The sequence below is a fragment of the Hydractinia symbiolongicarpus genome, chromosome 13, assembly GCF_029227915.1.
Source record: "Hydractinia symbiolongicarpus strain clone_291-10 chromosome 13, HSymV2.1, whole genome shotgun sequence".
Lineage (NCBI taxonomy): Eukaryota > Metazoa > Cnidaria > Hydrozoa > Anthoathecata > Hydractiniidae > Hydractinia > Hydractinia symbiolongicarpus.
Window position 1 is genome coordinate 10,520,233 of NC_079887.1, and position 12,943 is coordinate 10,533,175.

Here is a 12,943-nt window from a genome sequence, read left to right on the forward strand (position 1 = left end):
GTAACTGTGAAACTAAAAATAAAATGGGCTGACCATAGTAACAACTTTTTCCTCCATACATATGGCTGCTTCTTCAGCGTAATTTTGGCAGAAGATGTGCTTGGTTCGAGGGGCAAGATGATGGCTCATACCAAAAAAAACTACAGACCCTGGGGTTTCAATTTCTTTATTTATTCATTACAATTTTAATATATATTTCTTATCTTATTATTATCAAAAAGAAGAAATTAATGAAAAACAGAAAAGGAATGACGAAGAAGGCTGATGGTGGTGTACAATATTAGAAATGTTAGAAACTTGAAAGTTATAAACAATAAGGTGAGAAACAAAAAAAAAAGTAATTGTGACGAAGGCTTTGCTAATACCTATGTTCTAACCAAAATACTGTGTCTGCTACCTTGTACCCAAGCCTTAATGGGTCTTTCTATTGTGGCTTTCAACAAGCCGTGTTGGGACGAAGTTGCTGCACAAAATTATTTGGCGCCACGTTTTTTGAAATTGAAGTCACGCTTCGGATTTGTTAATCCGTGATAATCGGGATATCAAAAGGGCTGACCCTTTTTGTCAAGAACCAAACCAAAGCAGGGCAGGACAAGTTTTCTTTGATGGACAGAATGAGCAGATCAAATGATAACAAGTGTCGTGTTTACGTGGGAAACCTCCCACAAGACATTAGAAGTAGAGATGTTGAAAATCTTTTCTCCAAGTATGGAAAAATTATTGATGTAAACGTGAAGGATGGCCATGGAGGAAGGGGACCTTCATTTGCATTTTTGGAATTTGAAGATCCCAGGTAAAATTTCTGTAAACTTTTGTTTTTGTTTTTTGATTATACACAAATCATCACCAAGGACATTTCTATGGGGGTGGATATTAATTTCTTAAAAAGAAGTGACATTAGCTATTTTTGCGATCGGATTGGCATCATAACACTGGTTGAACCAATCACGGGCCAGTAATCAGGTTAAGCAACCATTATGAAATGGTGTACAAATGCCGTAATCATAATGTTTTTGTGGTGAAACCTTCATAACTACAACACTGGATTTTTCAAGAAAATCTTTTTTTTTAGTCAAATCTTTAATATGTTTTAGATACTGCTTAATTTTTGCCATTTTGCAACATTTTAACAGTGTTTTGCTTGTAAATTCTGTTTAATTAAGGTTGCTACTGTGAAAGTTTGACCGTGAAAAGTCAACTTTGTACCCCATCAGAGAGCAACGAAGGAGAAAATTCCGACCGCAAGAATTGCTTATTAATTTTATTCTAGCTATAGCTATTAGCATGGGGAATGTGGGAACTCACCGAAAGCGCCTTAAATGTGAAGGTGGCGGTGGGCGTTTTGGTGCGTTCTTTTACGTTTTTTGTCTGTGACCGCCAGGAAAAGCCTGGGCCTGTCAGCACGGTTGTTTTGAAGGGGACAAAAATGTTACGAAAAAATATTTCGAATTACCCTCTCAGTTAAAACAGGATATATCAAGAACGAAATAAAATTTTTATATTCTGTAAAAAGAATAATAATCTCAGAAAAATTGTCCATATTATTAAAAGAAAAAAATTTTTTGACACCTGTCTGAAATTGGTATATTTAGGCCAAAATGTCAAAAATGACTTAAAAATTAAAATTTCCATGAATGTCTTCCACACAATATCTCTGGAATAAAGTTAAGGAAACATGTTTTTTTTTAGTCCACAGGCTAGGTTAAATATCTGGAATGAAAATTACTTAATTTTATTACTGTCCAAAATTGTCCAAAGGGTTATTTTTGGGCCAAATGTGAGACCTACGTGAAAACAGCCTTTAGAGCCTCAATGTATGCTTAAAGTTTGTTTATTAACTGAATAAAAACATTAATTTGGATTCTAAGGCCATTAAATATGATGTAGATGACATATTAGTCTGTCCGAAATTGTCGAAAGGGTTATTTTTGGGCCAAATGTGAGAAATTATGTGAAAACGGCCTTTAAAGCCTGAATGTATGCTTAAAATTTGTTTATTAACTGAATAAAAACATTAATTTGGATTCTGAGACCATTAAAGATGATGTAGATGTAATATTACATTTAATAAAACGTCATTCAGAGTCCACGGTTTCAACATTCTAGTTTATCATGCTAGTAGAAAATATCTCACGTTGTGCATAAATAGTTTATTTATTATATACATTACATATATACAAAACAATCATTTTGTGTTTCTTTATAAATTGTATAAAATAGCACCCAATCTTGTGATAAAGCCAAGATTAGCTGACTAGCTTGCCATAAATATCTTTCATTTCAACAATTTCATCTTGAAAAAGCCCACCAAAGTCTTAACTAAATATAAAAAAGAAGTATTAAGTGACTTAGCCACAAAACACGATGCAAAATGCAAAACTTTAGGACCAAAAGATAGCTACTCTTCACAGAAAAATACAAAACAGAAGAAAAAATATTATATAAAAATATAACAATTAGCCACGTTTGAAGTTTTACAAGCTATAAAACAATTTCTTAAAGTCAAGGGTGATCTTATAGCAAAAAAAATAATAATAAAATCCCTGCAAAATAAAGTAATTTACTGTTTTGTCCCTTACCCTGTGCTCTGTCAAACTTTAGCAAACACAGAGTTGCCGTAATTTTGCTGGGAAAAACCATACCTACCAAAACATTAAACGCCATCAATGTGACTTGCTTAGATTTTTTTAATTATTTAATTAGACAGAAAAAGGATCACACTACATCAAATTGCCGTGCACCACTTTGGCAACTTTTTCTCCTCTTTTTGAGAGCCTAAAATTTAAGTAGTTTATAGTTTGCGAGACGAACGGTGCATGGTGCCGGCCGATAGAACCATGTTTCCAGGCCCCCCATACGAATTTTCAAGTCCGTAGCTAGTAGCACGGCGTTGGTACAAGGTTGGAAAGATGGGAAACTTTCGCCAAAATAATGTTTTTTTTAGTTTTGTTCGACGAAATAACTCAAAATTTATAACACACATGTATAATATATTTATATATTAAAAAAGGAGAAAAGTAGATCGTTTTAATGCTTTTTAATTCGGTAAAATTAAAACAATACAAAAAAAGTTTCATAAATTAAAAAAATTAAAAAAAAATTGTGGAAGCCATCTTAATTTTGTCCGCGGTTTGACCGTAGCGAAACAGCAGTGTCAGAAAACACCCGAATTATGCCCCCAACTGCAACGCGTGCAAGCTCATTTTGTTGTCTTTTAAATTTTTTCGGGAAGAAGGAATGTGTTATTTTGTTGTTTTACTTTCATTTTTTTATTTGTGGGATTTTATTATGGGTTAAATGATATTCAAATTTCCACACCCACTGCTTGACATTATAAGAATAAATTATACATGGTAATAAATGTTTAGGGAAATGTTGTTTTGAGTTGTTTTGGGTTTCTTTAGGCAAAATTTTAAGTTTTTTAAAAGGCTGGAAGTCATCTGACAGCCCCTGTTGTTTTTGCAACATTTTTGGTGAGTCAGCACCCTTGTGCTAGCTAATAGTTATTTGCTATGATGTTACAATTGCTACAATTACAATGTTATATTCTTTTCATGCGTTAAAAAAACAATTGTGAATGTAGTGCTTTTTCAAACATTGCTATGTTTATAAATATATCGCTTTTACTAAAAGTAGGAACCAGCAGTAACCAGAAATAAGTAACCAACAGAAGTAACCAACAAGAACCACCTGTAATTTGAAGTGACCACAAGAGACAACCAGCTAAATAGATAAAACGAAATAAACACAACCTGCCTCGAATGTGAAACATTTTATAATGTACACAATATTTCAAGACCCATATTTCTAAAATATTTATGTCCTGTGTGACTCGGGCTTTATGCAACAGTTGGGACAGAAGGCTTTTAAAACCACATGTGAGAATAAACAAAAACAAAATAAATTTTTTAAATAACAAACTTATATCTGAATTGTAAACCAAATATAACGAAAAACACTATGAACAAGACACTGTTTTTTTGTGGTAAATGTTAAAGTGCAAATGAATTGGATGAATTAATAAACTGCACAGTTTGAAGTCATCGAGTGTAGGAGATACCTCTACTGCCATTGCATCCACTGTTGAGGAATCCATAATTTCCGCAGTGATTACACACTTCCTAAAAAATTATTCCCGTTAATTAGATTATGTATTTGACTGAAAGATTTTCATTTTGCAATTCGTGTATTTTAAACCAAATATCACTGTACTGAGAAGGGTCCAAAACAAGACATTTTTTTCTTTTTTGACAAAATAAAGTTCAAATGAAATAATAAATTTGTGGAAAAACATCGTATCATCCAGCAAAAAATATACATTGTTTCTCTCAATTGGTTTCTGTTCAAGTATAAAAAAATTATGCTTTCTCGATATGAACGTTTTTTTCCTTGAAACATGTTACATTTTAAATAATCAATATATATATATATATATATATATATATATATATATATATATATATATATATATATATATATATATATATATATATATATATATATTTTAAAAGTAAAAGCTTTTCGGCTTGCCATCATCAGTACTATACAAAGTTAAAACAAAACATTTTACATTTTATTCCAAAGAATGAACTTTAATGCTAAAAACAATATTTTTGTTCTGTTCTTCTTTTTCCATTATTACCTGTAGGCGAAATAAATAACTTAAGTTGGTTAATTATTGCGAATTCAGCGAATTTATTCATATTTTTGAAAATTACTCTTCGCGGAATGCGCCTCGTGGGAGCAACTTAAAAGTAGCTAGTTAGCAAGAGCATAAAGTATCAGAAAAAAGCCCTGGGAACTAGGTTCCCTTTTATTTATCATATTTGGTAGTTTTAAGGTCATGAAGTGTTGTGCAAAAATGTCACAACACCTTCGCACCGCTACTGCTGCCTTGTCTGGAGTAAATAATAATAACAGCTGCTTCTCTTGTAGTTACTTGAAAAAACAGCTGGTTCCCTGGTGGTTATTTCATAATACTGGTGGTTCTCTGGTGGTTAGTTTAAAATACTGCTGGTTACTGTTGGTTACTGCTGGGGCCTACTTTTAGTATTTTTTTTAAAATATATATACCTTTTAAAAAAACAGACGTGACACAGGTATAACTTTCAGTTAAGGGAAAACACAGATGTTTCATGGTCAAACTCACAGGTTAAATTAGCAAAAACTGCACAATATAACAGATTTGAAGTAGGAAAACAAAAATTCAGCCCCTAATTTATGAAGCAGTGACTGGGTGAGCAGCATGTTTTCCACAAATCATAATGGCTACACTGAAAAATAGGGGCCTGTAATTGGTTCATGTGACACTCGCAAAGCAGGAGAATAAATGATTACAAAGATACAATATATAAAATGTTGTAAAATTTTCTTATCAGTGAGCTACCCCCTAAATTGGTAATGTAGTATATCCTAGATTAAAGGCTAAGGATCAGTGTATAGCCATCCAGTGTTGCCAGTGAAAAGAGAAAGTTAGCTAATGTCACTCACTAACACTCTTAGTAATAAGAGATAATGAATCTCTGATATAAAAATGTTTATATAATCAATATCTAGCCAACCATATCTAACCCCAGCCCCAACTAATACTGCAATAAAAAATAGTTCTTTTGAGGTACTTTTTTATGAAGCGAGGTTGAGCGTTAGATTTGACGGAAGACATTGGATACTTGATAGCTTATAGAACCACATTCCTAGTTTTCAAGGTACTCTGGTCAACTGCAAACCTGGACATAATATTAGATTAATTGTCCATTTTTCTGCTCTTTTTTTGAAATGGGCAAATAGCATCACTAAGCCAGTGCTCTACAACAGATAGAGTAACCAACGTCAAAATACGTAATAGAATAATCCTCTTCCTGGAATGGTAAAAAAATTTAGGAATCCAGGCATCGTGATATTAACAAAAATTAGTACTCCCTAAAGGGAACATGAGGTATAAAATGATGTTGGACTTCTTTTAAATTTTTAAAAAAACTTTTCGTTCTCAAGATATTTACATCTAAAGAAATTTTAGATTCAATTATGCTGCATAAATTATGATGTCATATTTAAGTAAAAGCAAATTTGGACATTTTCTGTCATCAGTAATTTTAAACCTGTTAAGGGACGTGCATTCAAACTTTATCAATGCATAGATATTATAAAGGTTAATTGATTACCCAAATTTTTTTGCCAAAATGACACTTTTTTGCTTGCCCAAGCCTCCCATTTTTTTGCTGACGACCCCATAACTTGGGATCTGCATGTTGGTTTGCAATCAGTGGATTTGCAAACCAAATAACTCAAGTCTGACATGAACATTGACTAGTTTATAGTGTGTGGTAATTAGGCAGCATTGTTTGATTTGTTTTTACTTGTGGCTGCACTAATTATTAAATGTTTTTAAAAAAATATGGCGATATTTATGTTCCGTTTATTGGCGTTTGATTTTATAATTTAAACTTTATATATTTTGTACTACAATATTGTAATTTGTTATCGTTATATATCTTTTGGACTAAAAAAATTACTAAAATAAAAAAATAACTAAAATAAAATAAGTGAAAAATAGAAGAAATCCTTGATCTAAATTGAATATTAATTAATTCGAATATATAATGATTTTCATGATCCAATGCTAACAATGTAATGTTAGATATGGTTATTAGCCGCTGTTAAACTCCAAGGAATTCTGTTCTTACTTTGACATTACATGTGTATCTCACAAGCAGAATAATAAAGGCAGGCGATAAATCGCAGGCGAAATGACTTAAAAAGTAAAACTTTGACCTAAACCTTACTATTGGTGTATATGAAGAATTTTACATATTAAAAATCTTGGTGTTATATTATTGGTGTTGAAAGGGTTTTATATCAAGTTTACATAAATTCTAATTATTGAATATCCCACTTCTATTAATACAATTGTCAACCGTATAAACCTATTATTCTATCTATGTCTAGAGATGCAGAAGATGCCATCAGATACAGGGATGGTTATGATTTTGAAGGTAGTCGACTGAGAGTTGAATACCCACAAGGAAAAAAAGATTTTGGTTCTGGTGGTTCATTTCGTGGTGGTTTTTCAAGAGGAAGAGGAAGAGGTTGCAGTATTTTTTCTCTATAAATGCTTAATTCTTATAGAAAAACTTCTCTTTGAAAAATACTAACAGTGTTAATTTTCTGAAAAAAAGATCAACAAAAAGCAGTAGTTTTTGGATTTGAAACTTTTTGTGAGATAAATATTCTCTTGTATTGTATTAACGTTTTGGTGTATGGCTGTTTCATTCATAAAGTATCTGAAAAATATTTAAAAAAAAATTATGATAACAAAATTTTTTCTGATAGGACGTGGAGGAGGACCACCCAGAAGATCTGATTACCGCGTGTTGGTTTCAGGACTGCCAGCCACTGGAAGCTGGCAGGACATAAAAGATCATCTTCGAGAAGCAGGCGAGGTGGTATATGCAGATGTCTTCCGTGATGGCACAGGTGTGGTGGAATTTTCACGCCGTGATGACATGGAATGGGCTGTTAGAAATATGGATGATTCAAAGTTTAAATCACACGAAGTATGTATAAATTGTTACAGGGTTCTATAACTATTTTCAAAAGTCTGACGGTAGAAGAGAAAAAATTTCAAAAGTAATAGCACTTTATCAATTTAGTCTATTAACCTTCATTTTCCTCATACGATTTTGTAATAAGTTGTAAAGTTTTCAAGTTTTCGTCAATGTAATTCGTATTTAATAATTTTTCTTTATGTAGTATTGACCACCATATTCTAAAGTTAAATTGCCCCCTAATCTAATCTACCTAATACTTTATTTTCTGACATGTGAGATTAGGGATTAGTCCTAATTTCTTCTTGCACGATATTACTGTAATTTTAATAAAAGGGATTAAAGTGAGTAAGTTTTTCCCTGCGCATAATCACTGAAGACTGTAAAGGATTTGCAAGATAGATCTGTTCATGTGTCCGAGAAAGTTAACCAAATTTTAACATTTTTCCTGCTAAAACAATCTGCCTTTTCAAGAACCCTGGTTATTTTTTATTGCATAATTTACCAACAAAGTCGATCTCATTTAAAATCCACTCAATGCACCCTTTTTGTCGTACTTTTTTGGTTAAGCGTCGCTACCTCGGTTGCGAATTTAATTTTTCTATGATGCTTATTTTTTTTCTGTTCTTTCAGGGTGAGACAGGTATTATACGAGTGAAGCAGGACGGTTCCTCAAGCAGGCGAAGAAAAAGTTACTCGCGTTCACGATCTCGATCTCCCAGATGATTTCAATCACCACACGAGGAATAAAGTAGTCACAATAGAAAAATGTTTTGATAACACTTAGAACTTAAATAAGGATGTTAGGTAATACTAAGTAGCCATCCTTATCGACTTTTATTCGAATGTAGCAGTGTTTTTAATATCTTGTTTGTATATGTGCATATAAAGTTTTTAGGCTCCTTTTTGTGAAACTACTGTTTAATTTTTTTCAGACGAGGACTGAACCCTGCCCAGGGTAACTTCCGTTAAGGATTGGGAGCAGAGAATCAAAAACTTGAAGATGCGGATTTTTCTAGATGACTCTTGTCTACTGAAAAATAGGGAACTTTCTCTGAAGATACGGAACTTCCCTAGATGTGTCGTGTCTACCGAACAATAAGGAGTTAAAAACATCTTGAAGATACGAAACTTTTTTAGGTGTATCGTTTCTACCGAAAAATAAGAAGTTCAAAACATCTTGAAGATTCGGAACTTCTTTAGATGTATCGTGTCTACTGAAAATTAAGGAGTTAAAAACATCTTGAAGATTCAGAACTTCTCTAGATGTGTCGTTTCTACCGAAAAATAAGGAGTTAAAAACAGCTTGAAGATTTGGAACGTCTTTAGATGTAGTGTCTACCGAAAAATAAGGAGTTAAAAACATCTTGAAGATTCCGAACTTCTCTAGATGTGTCGTTTCTACCGAAAAATAAGGAGTTAAAAACAGCTTGAAGATTCGGAACTTCTTTAGATGTAGTGTCTACCGAAAAATAAGAAGTAAAAAAAAAACAGCTTTAAGATTCGGAACTTCTCTAGATTGTCGTGTCTACCGAGAAATAAGGAGTTAAAAACATCTTGAAGATTCGGAACTTCTCTAGATGTGTCGTTTCTACCGAAAAATAAGGAGTTAAAAACAGCTTGAAGATTTGGAACTTCTTTAGATGTGGTGTCTACCGAAAAATAAGGAGTTAAACGTGTTAGACGTGTCTACCGAAAAATAAGGAGTTAAAAACATCTTGAAGATTCGGAACTTCTCAGATGTGTCGTTTCTACCGAAAAATAAGGAGTTAAAAACATCTTGAAGATTCGGAACTTCTTTAGATGTATCGTGTCTACTGAAAATTAAGGAGTTAAAAACATTTGAAGATTCAGAACTTCTCTAGATGTGTGTGTCTACCGAAAAATAAGGAGTTAAAAACATTTTGAAGATACGGAACTTCTCTAGATGTGTCGTTTCTACCGAAAAATAAGGAGTTAAAAACATATTGAAGATTCAGAACTTCTCTAGATGTGTCGTTTCTACCGAAAAATAAAGAGTTAAAAACAGCTTGAAGATTCGGAACTTCTTTAGATGTAGTGTCTACCGAAAAATAAGAAGTAAAAAAAAAACAGCTTGAAGATTCGGAACTTCTCTAGATGTGTCGTGTCTACCGAGAAATAAGGAGTTAAAAACAGCTTGAAGATTATCGTATTTACCGAAAAATAAGGAGTTAAAAACATTCAAAAATTCGGAACTTCTTTAGATGCAGTGTCTACCAAAAAATAAGGAGGTAATAACATCTTGAAGATTCGGAACTTCTCTAGATGTGTAGGGTCTAAGATTCGGAACTTCTGTAGATGTGTCGTGTCTACCGAGAAATAAGGAGCTAAAGCATCTTGAAGGTTTGGAACTTCTCTAGATGTGTCGTGTCTACCGAGAAATAAGGAGTTAAAAATATCTTGAAGATCTTGAAAATTCGGAACTTCGCTAGATGTGTCGGGTCTACCAAAAAATAAGGTGTTAAAGCATTTAAAGATTCGGAACTTCTGTAGATGTATCGTGTCTACTGAAAAATGGGAGTTAAAAACATCTTGAAGATTCGGAACTTCTCTAGATGTGTCGTGTCTAACGAAAAAAGGAGGTAAAAACATCTTGCAGATGCATAACTTCTCTAGATGTATCGTGTCTACCAAAAAATAAGTTAAAGATTCGGAACTTCTCTAGATGTATTGTCACCATTGAGAAATAAGGATTGAAAATATCTTGAAGATACAGAACTTCTCGAAATATATCGTACTGACAACAACTCGTCTTTGATGATGTCAAACTTTTCTAGATGTATCTTGTCTGCCAAGAAATATAGAGTCAAAGGCTTAAGGAGATGAAATTTCTGTATATCTATCTTGTCTACCAAAACTAGAGAAACTGCGTTTATTTTGTGTGGCGAAAAAAAGGAATCTAGACGGTTAGAAAGATAGGAATTTTTTAACCTGTATTGTATTTTACCAAAAATAATTTAAGAGGTGCGCGGAGTATGTTTGGTTTTACCTTTTACTTCTCTTTAGATCCGTAAGTGTCAAAAACATTCTATATTTTTGCTTAAGTAACATAACGCTCAAATTTTTCGAACAAAACAAAATTGTAAGCCTAAACTTAGTACTTAAATGCAAGTAGTGTTTGTGGTTCCACTGTACCGCAAAAATTTTATCTTGCTAGAAAAAATTTGCATATCTACAAAATGTTGCATCTATTTCCAACTAGTTTTTATATTTTTTGTCTTGTAGGAACAAAATTCTGAGAGTCCATTTTTAATTAGCACTTTCGCGGGGGAAAAACTTGCGGTTCACCATTGATTGGTCTTACTTTGAACTTTGCGGATTTTCCAAAAACCACGAAAACCAAAAGCTTTTTCCACAAACACTTTTTCCCTTGAAGTAAGTTAACAGAAAAGAAAGAACAAGAAAAAGGAATAAAAGGTAGAAATAGTTTTCAAAACTTGCTCTTAAAATCATGTGAAAACCATGTCAGTTTGATACGAAAAAAACGTGATAGTACAAAAGTTTGATTCGATTGACATGTCAGCCTAACAAAAAAGTAAATTTGTTTCTTCTAGGGGGATAGTTCAAGCCATTAAAATACCGAAACCAAAGCCACATTTGCTTGAGTAGGTGCCCTGTTTTTGGTAAATTTTATGTCTGCTGAAATTGAAATTTGTTATCCCGTGAAACTGTTTTAATTACCGACTTTCATACAGCGCAGTCTGGGCAAGAATAAAGCGCTTGTAGGGACAAATTTTTAGCTTGTTTTTGTTTGCCTCGATAGCCCAGTCAAGTTTCTTAGTCACTTTCTCACAAAGAATTATTTGTGTCATACGGAGAAAGGCCGTGAAATCTGTAACCTTTTGTTGTTTCTTTCCTAATTCTTTGCTTTTTATACTAACGTTTAACTTTTAAATAACGTGTTGAAATGGTGCTGCTAGTCCTCTCTGTATGTTAACTTTATTAAAACAATAAAAGTCAGTAATAAGCGCACATATTAATTAACCAGAACCCCCCCCACTAAACCTCGAATAACATCTTGATGAAAACGTCTACCTTATTCGCACTACTTGTAACATGCATGTACCACTTTTCACGCAAATTAAAACAATGAGGAAATAGTAAAATTTAAAGATTTAGATATTGTTTTAATTTCTTTTTTTCGCAGTTAGCTTCTTAATAAAAAATAAATTGTTGCGCGTATACATGTTCGCGTTAGAAACCTTTTACGCGTAATTTTTCTTTAAAGCGAATGCGCGAAAGTTACTACAGTCGAGTCTATATCTTTAACTACACCAGGAAAAAATTCGAGATAGCAGGATTTTAATTTTTTTAACGAGTTGCGGTGTAACTCAAAAGAAAATAATGTCAAATAAAAGAAACCTAAGTTTACATTTTATTTGAGCGACATTTACTGAAAGTTTCAAGATAACAAATGTAATTCGTCTCTAGGCAACAAAATTAGTTGGAGATAGCGGAGTTCGGGAAAGCGAGACAAAGTTTAGTTAGCGAGGCAGCACATTCTGACTGGACCAAAGCTTTTGTTTAAAATGGCGGGAAGTTCGAGATAGTGCATATTCGAGACAACGAGAGTCCGTACTAGCGTCGAACAGTGTAAATATATAATGGACGCTCCCCTCAAGTCAGGGAAAATTATGTTTTAATTTTCTTTTACTTTTGATTTGAATAATAGAAAACTATAATAATTGTTGTATGCAATGTATATACCAGTTAAAACGAAAGATATTTTAAAAGAAAAGTCCTTTTTTTATAATCATTTTACCTGTATTGAGCGATCGAACAGACGCTCCATGGCCTGTCTTTTCGCTTACTGTACCCTCGCTGAAAACGCATGACAAGGAGCTATTCACATGTAGACATGACATCGTGTTACACGATACAGCTAAGCTCTTTTGACATGTGTGTTAATTGGTCTTAACGAGAAAAGTAATTAAAAAGTGACAATTAATAGAATAAAAAATTGATTAAACACATCTAAGTTTGCCATGATAAAATATTTTAAAACGTTACTGTTCATTTTATTAAACGAGCCATTCATAACATGAATGGCTAATATCGTATCAGCTTTTTAAATCTACGAGTTTTTTATATGGTTTGTATTGTTTGATGTAAATAATGTATGTACTCCATCGCTGTGATTTCAATATATTTTCTATACTTTCTTGTTCAACTTTTTGTAAATTTTACAGGAGATCGCTGTGCTTTATGTTAGATTCGAAGAAATATATTTATATTAAAAATGGTAGACGTGTGTTGTGATTATTGTTTACATCGAAATTTATTGTGTGAAATATTACATTCAACAAGCTTGTTTTGGTTTAGTGAATTTATTCGGCTTATTTTGAAGAGGAACCGGAAAAACTTCTCAACACAAAACC

The 12,943-nt window shown here is 32.7% G+C and overlaps 1 protein-coding gene across 2 annotated transcripts; it reads left to right on the plus strand.

Annotated features, from left to right (window-relative positions):
* The first annotated feature begins 506 nt into the window (after nt 1-506).
* LOC130623295 (serine/arginine-rich splicing factor 1A-like) lies at nt 507-10,312 on the plus strand. Of its 2 annotated transcripts, XR_008981132.1 has the most exons (5): nt 507-793; nt 6,946-7,085; nt 7,330-7,553; nt 8,178-8,351; nt 8,480-10,312. XR_008981132.1 is itself a non-coding variant. In XM_057438762.1 (4 exons), the coding sequence occupies exons 1-4, from the start codon at nt 606-608 to the stop codon at nt 8,268-8,270; spliced, it is 645 nt and encodes a 214-aa protein (XP_057294745.1). In that variant the 5' UTR covers nt 508-605; the 3' UTR covers nt 8,271-8,458. The 2 variants fall into 2 exon arrangements, 1 of the variants encoding a protein (XP_057294745.1); XM_057438762.1 differs by lacking the exon at nt 8,480-10,312 and having other exon boundaries at nt 508-793; nt 8,178-8,458.
* Nucleotides 10,313-12,943: the final 2,631 nt, after the last annotated feature.

What these genes read in the sequence shown, in the direction of transcription:
- LOC130623295 (XM_057438762.1), top strand. Translation starts at nt 606, where the DNA reads ATGGACAGAATGAGCAGATCAAATGATAACAAGTGTCGTGTTTACGTG. An exon ending in TTGGAATTTGAAGATCCCAG is followed by an intron (nt 794 to 6,945) that starts GTAAAATTTCTG and finishes ATCTATGTCTAG; the next exon opens with AGATGCAGAAGATGCCATCA. An exon ending in TTCAAGAGGAAGAGGAAGAG is followed by an intron (nt 7,086 to 7,329) that starts GTTGCAGTATTT and finishes TTTTTCTGATAG; the next exon opens with GACGTGGAGGAGGACCACCC.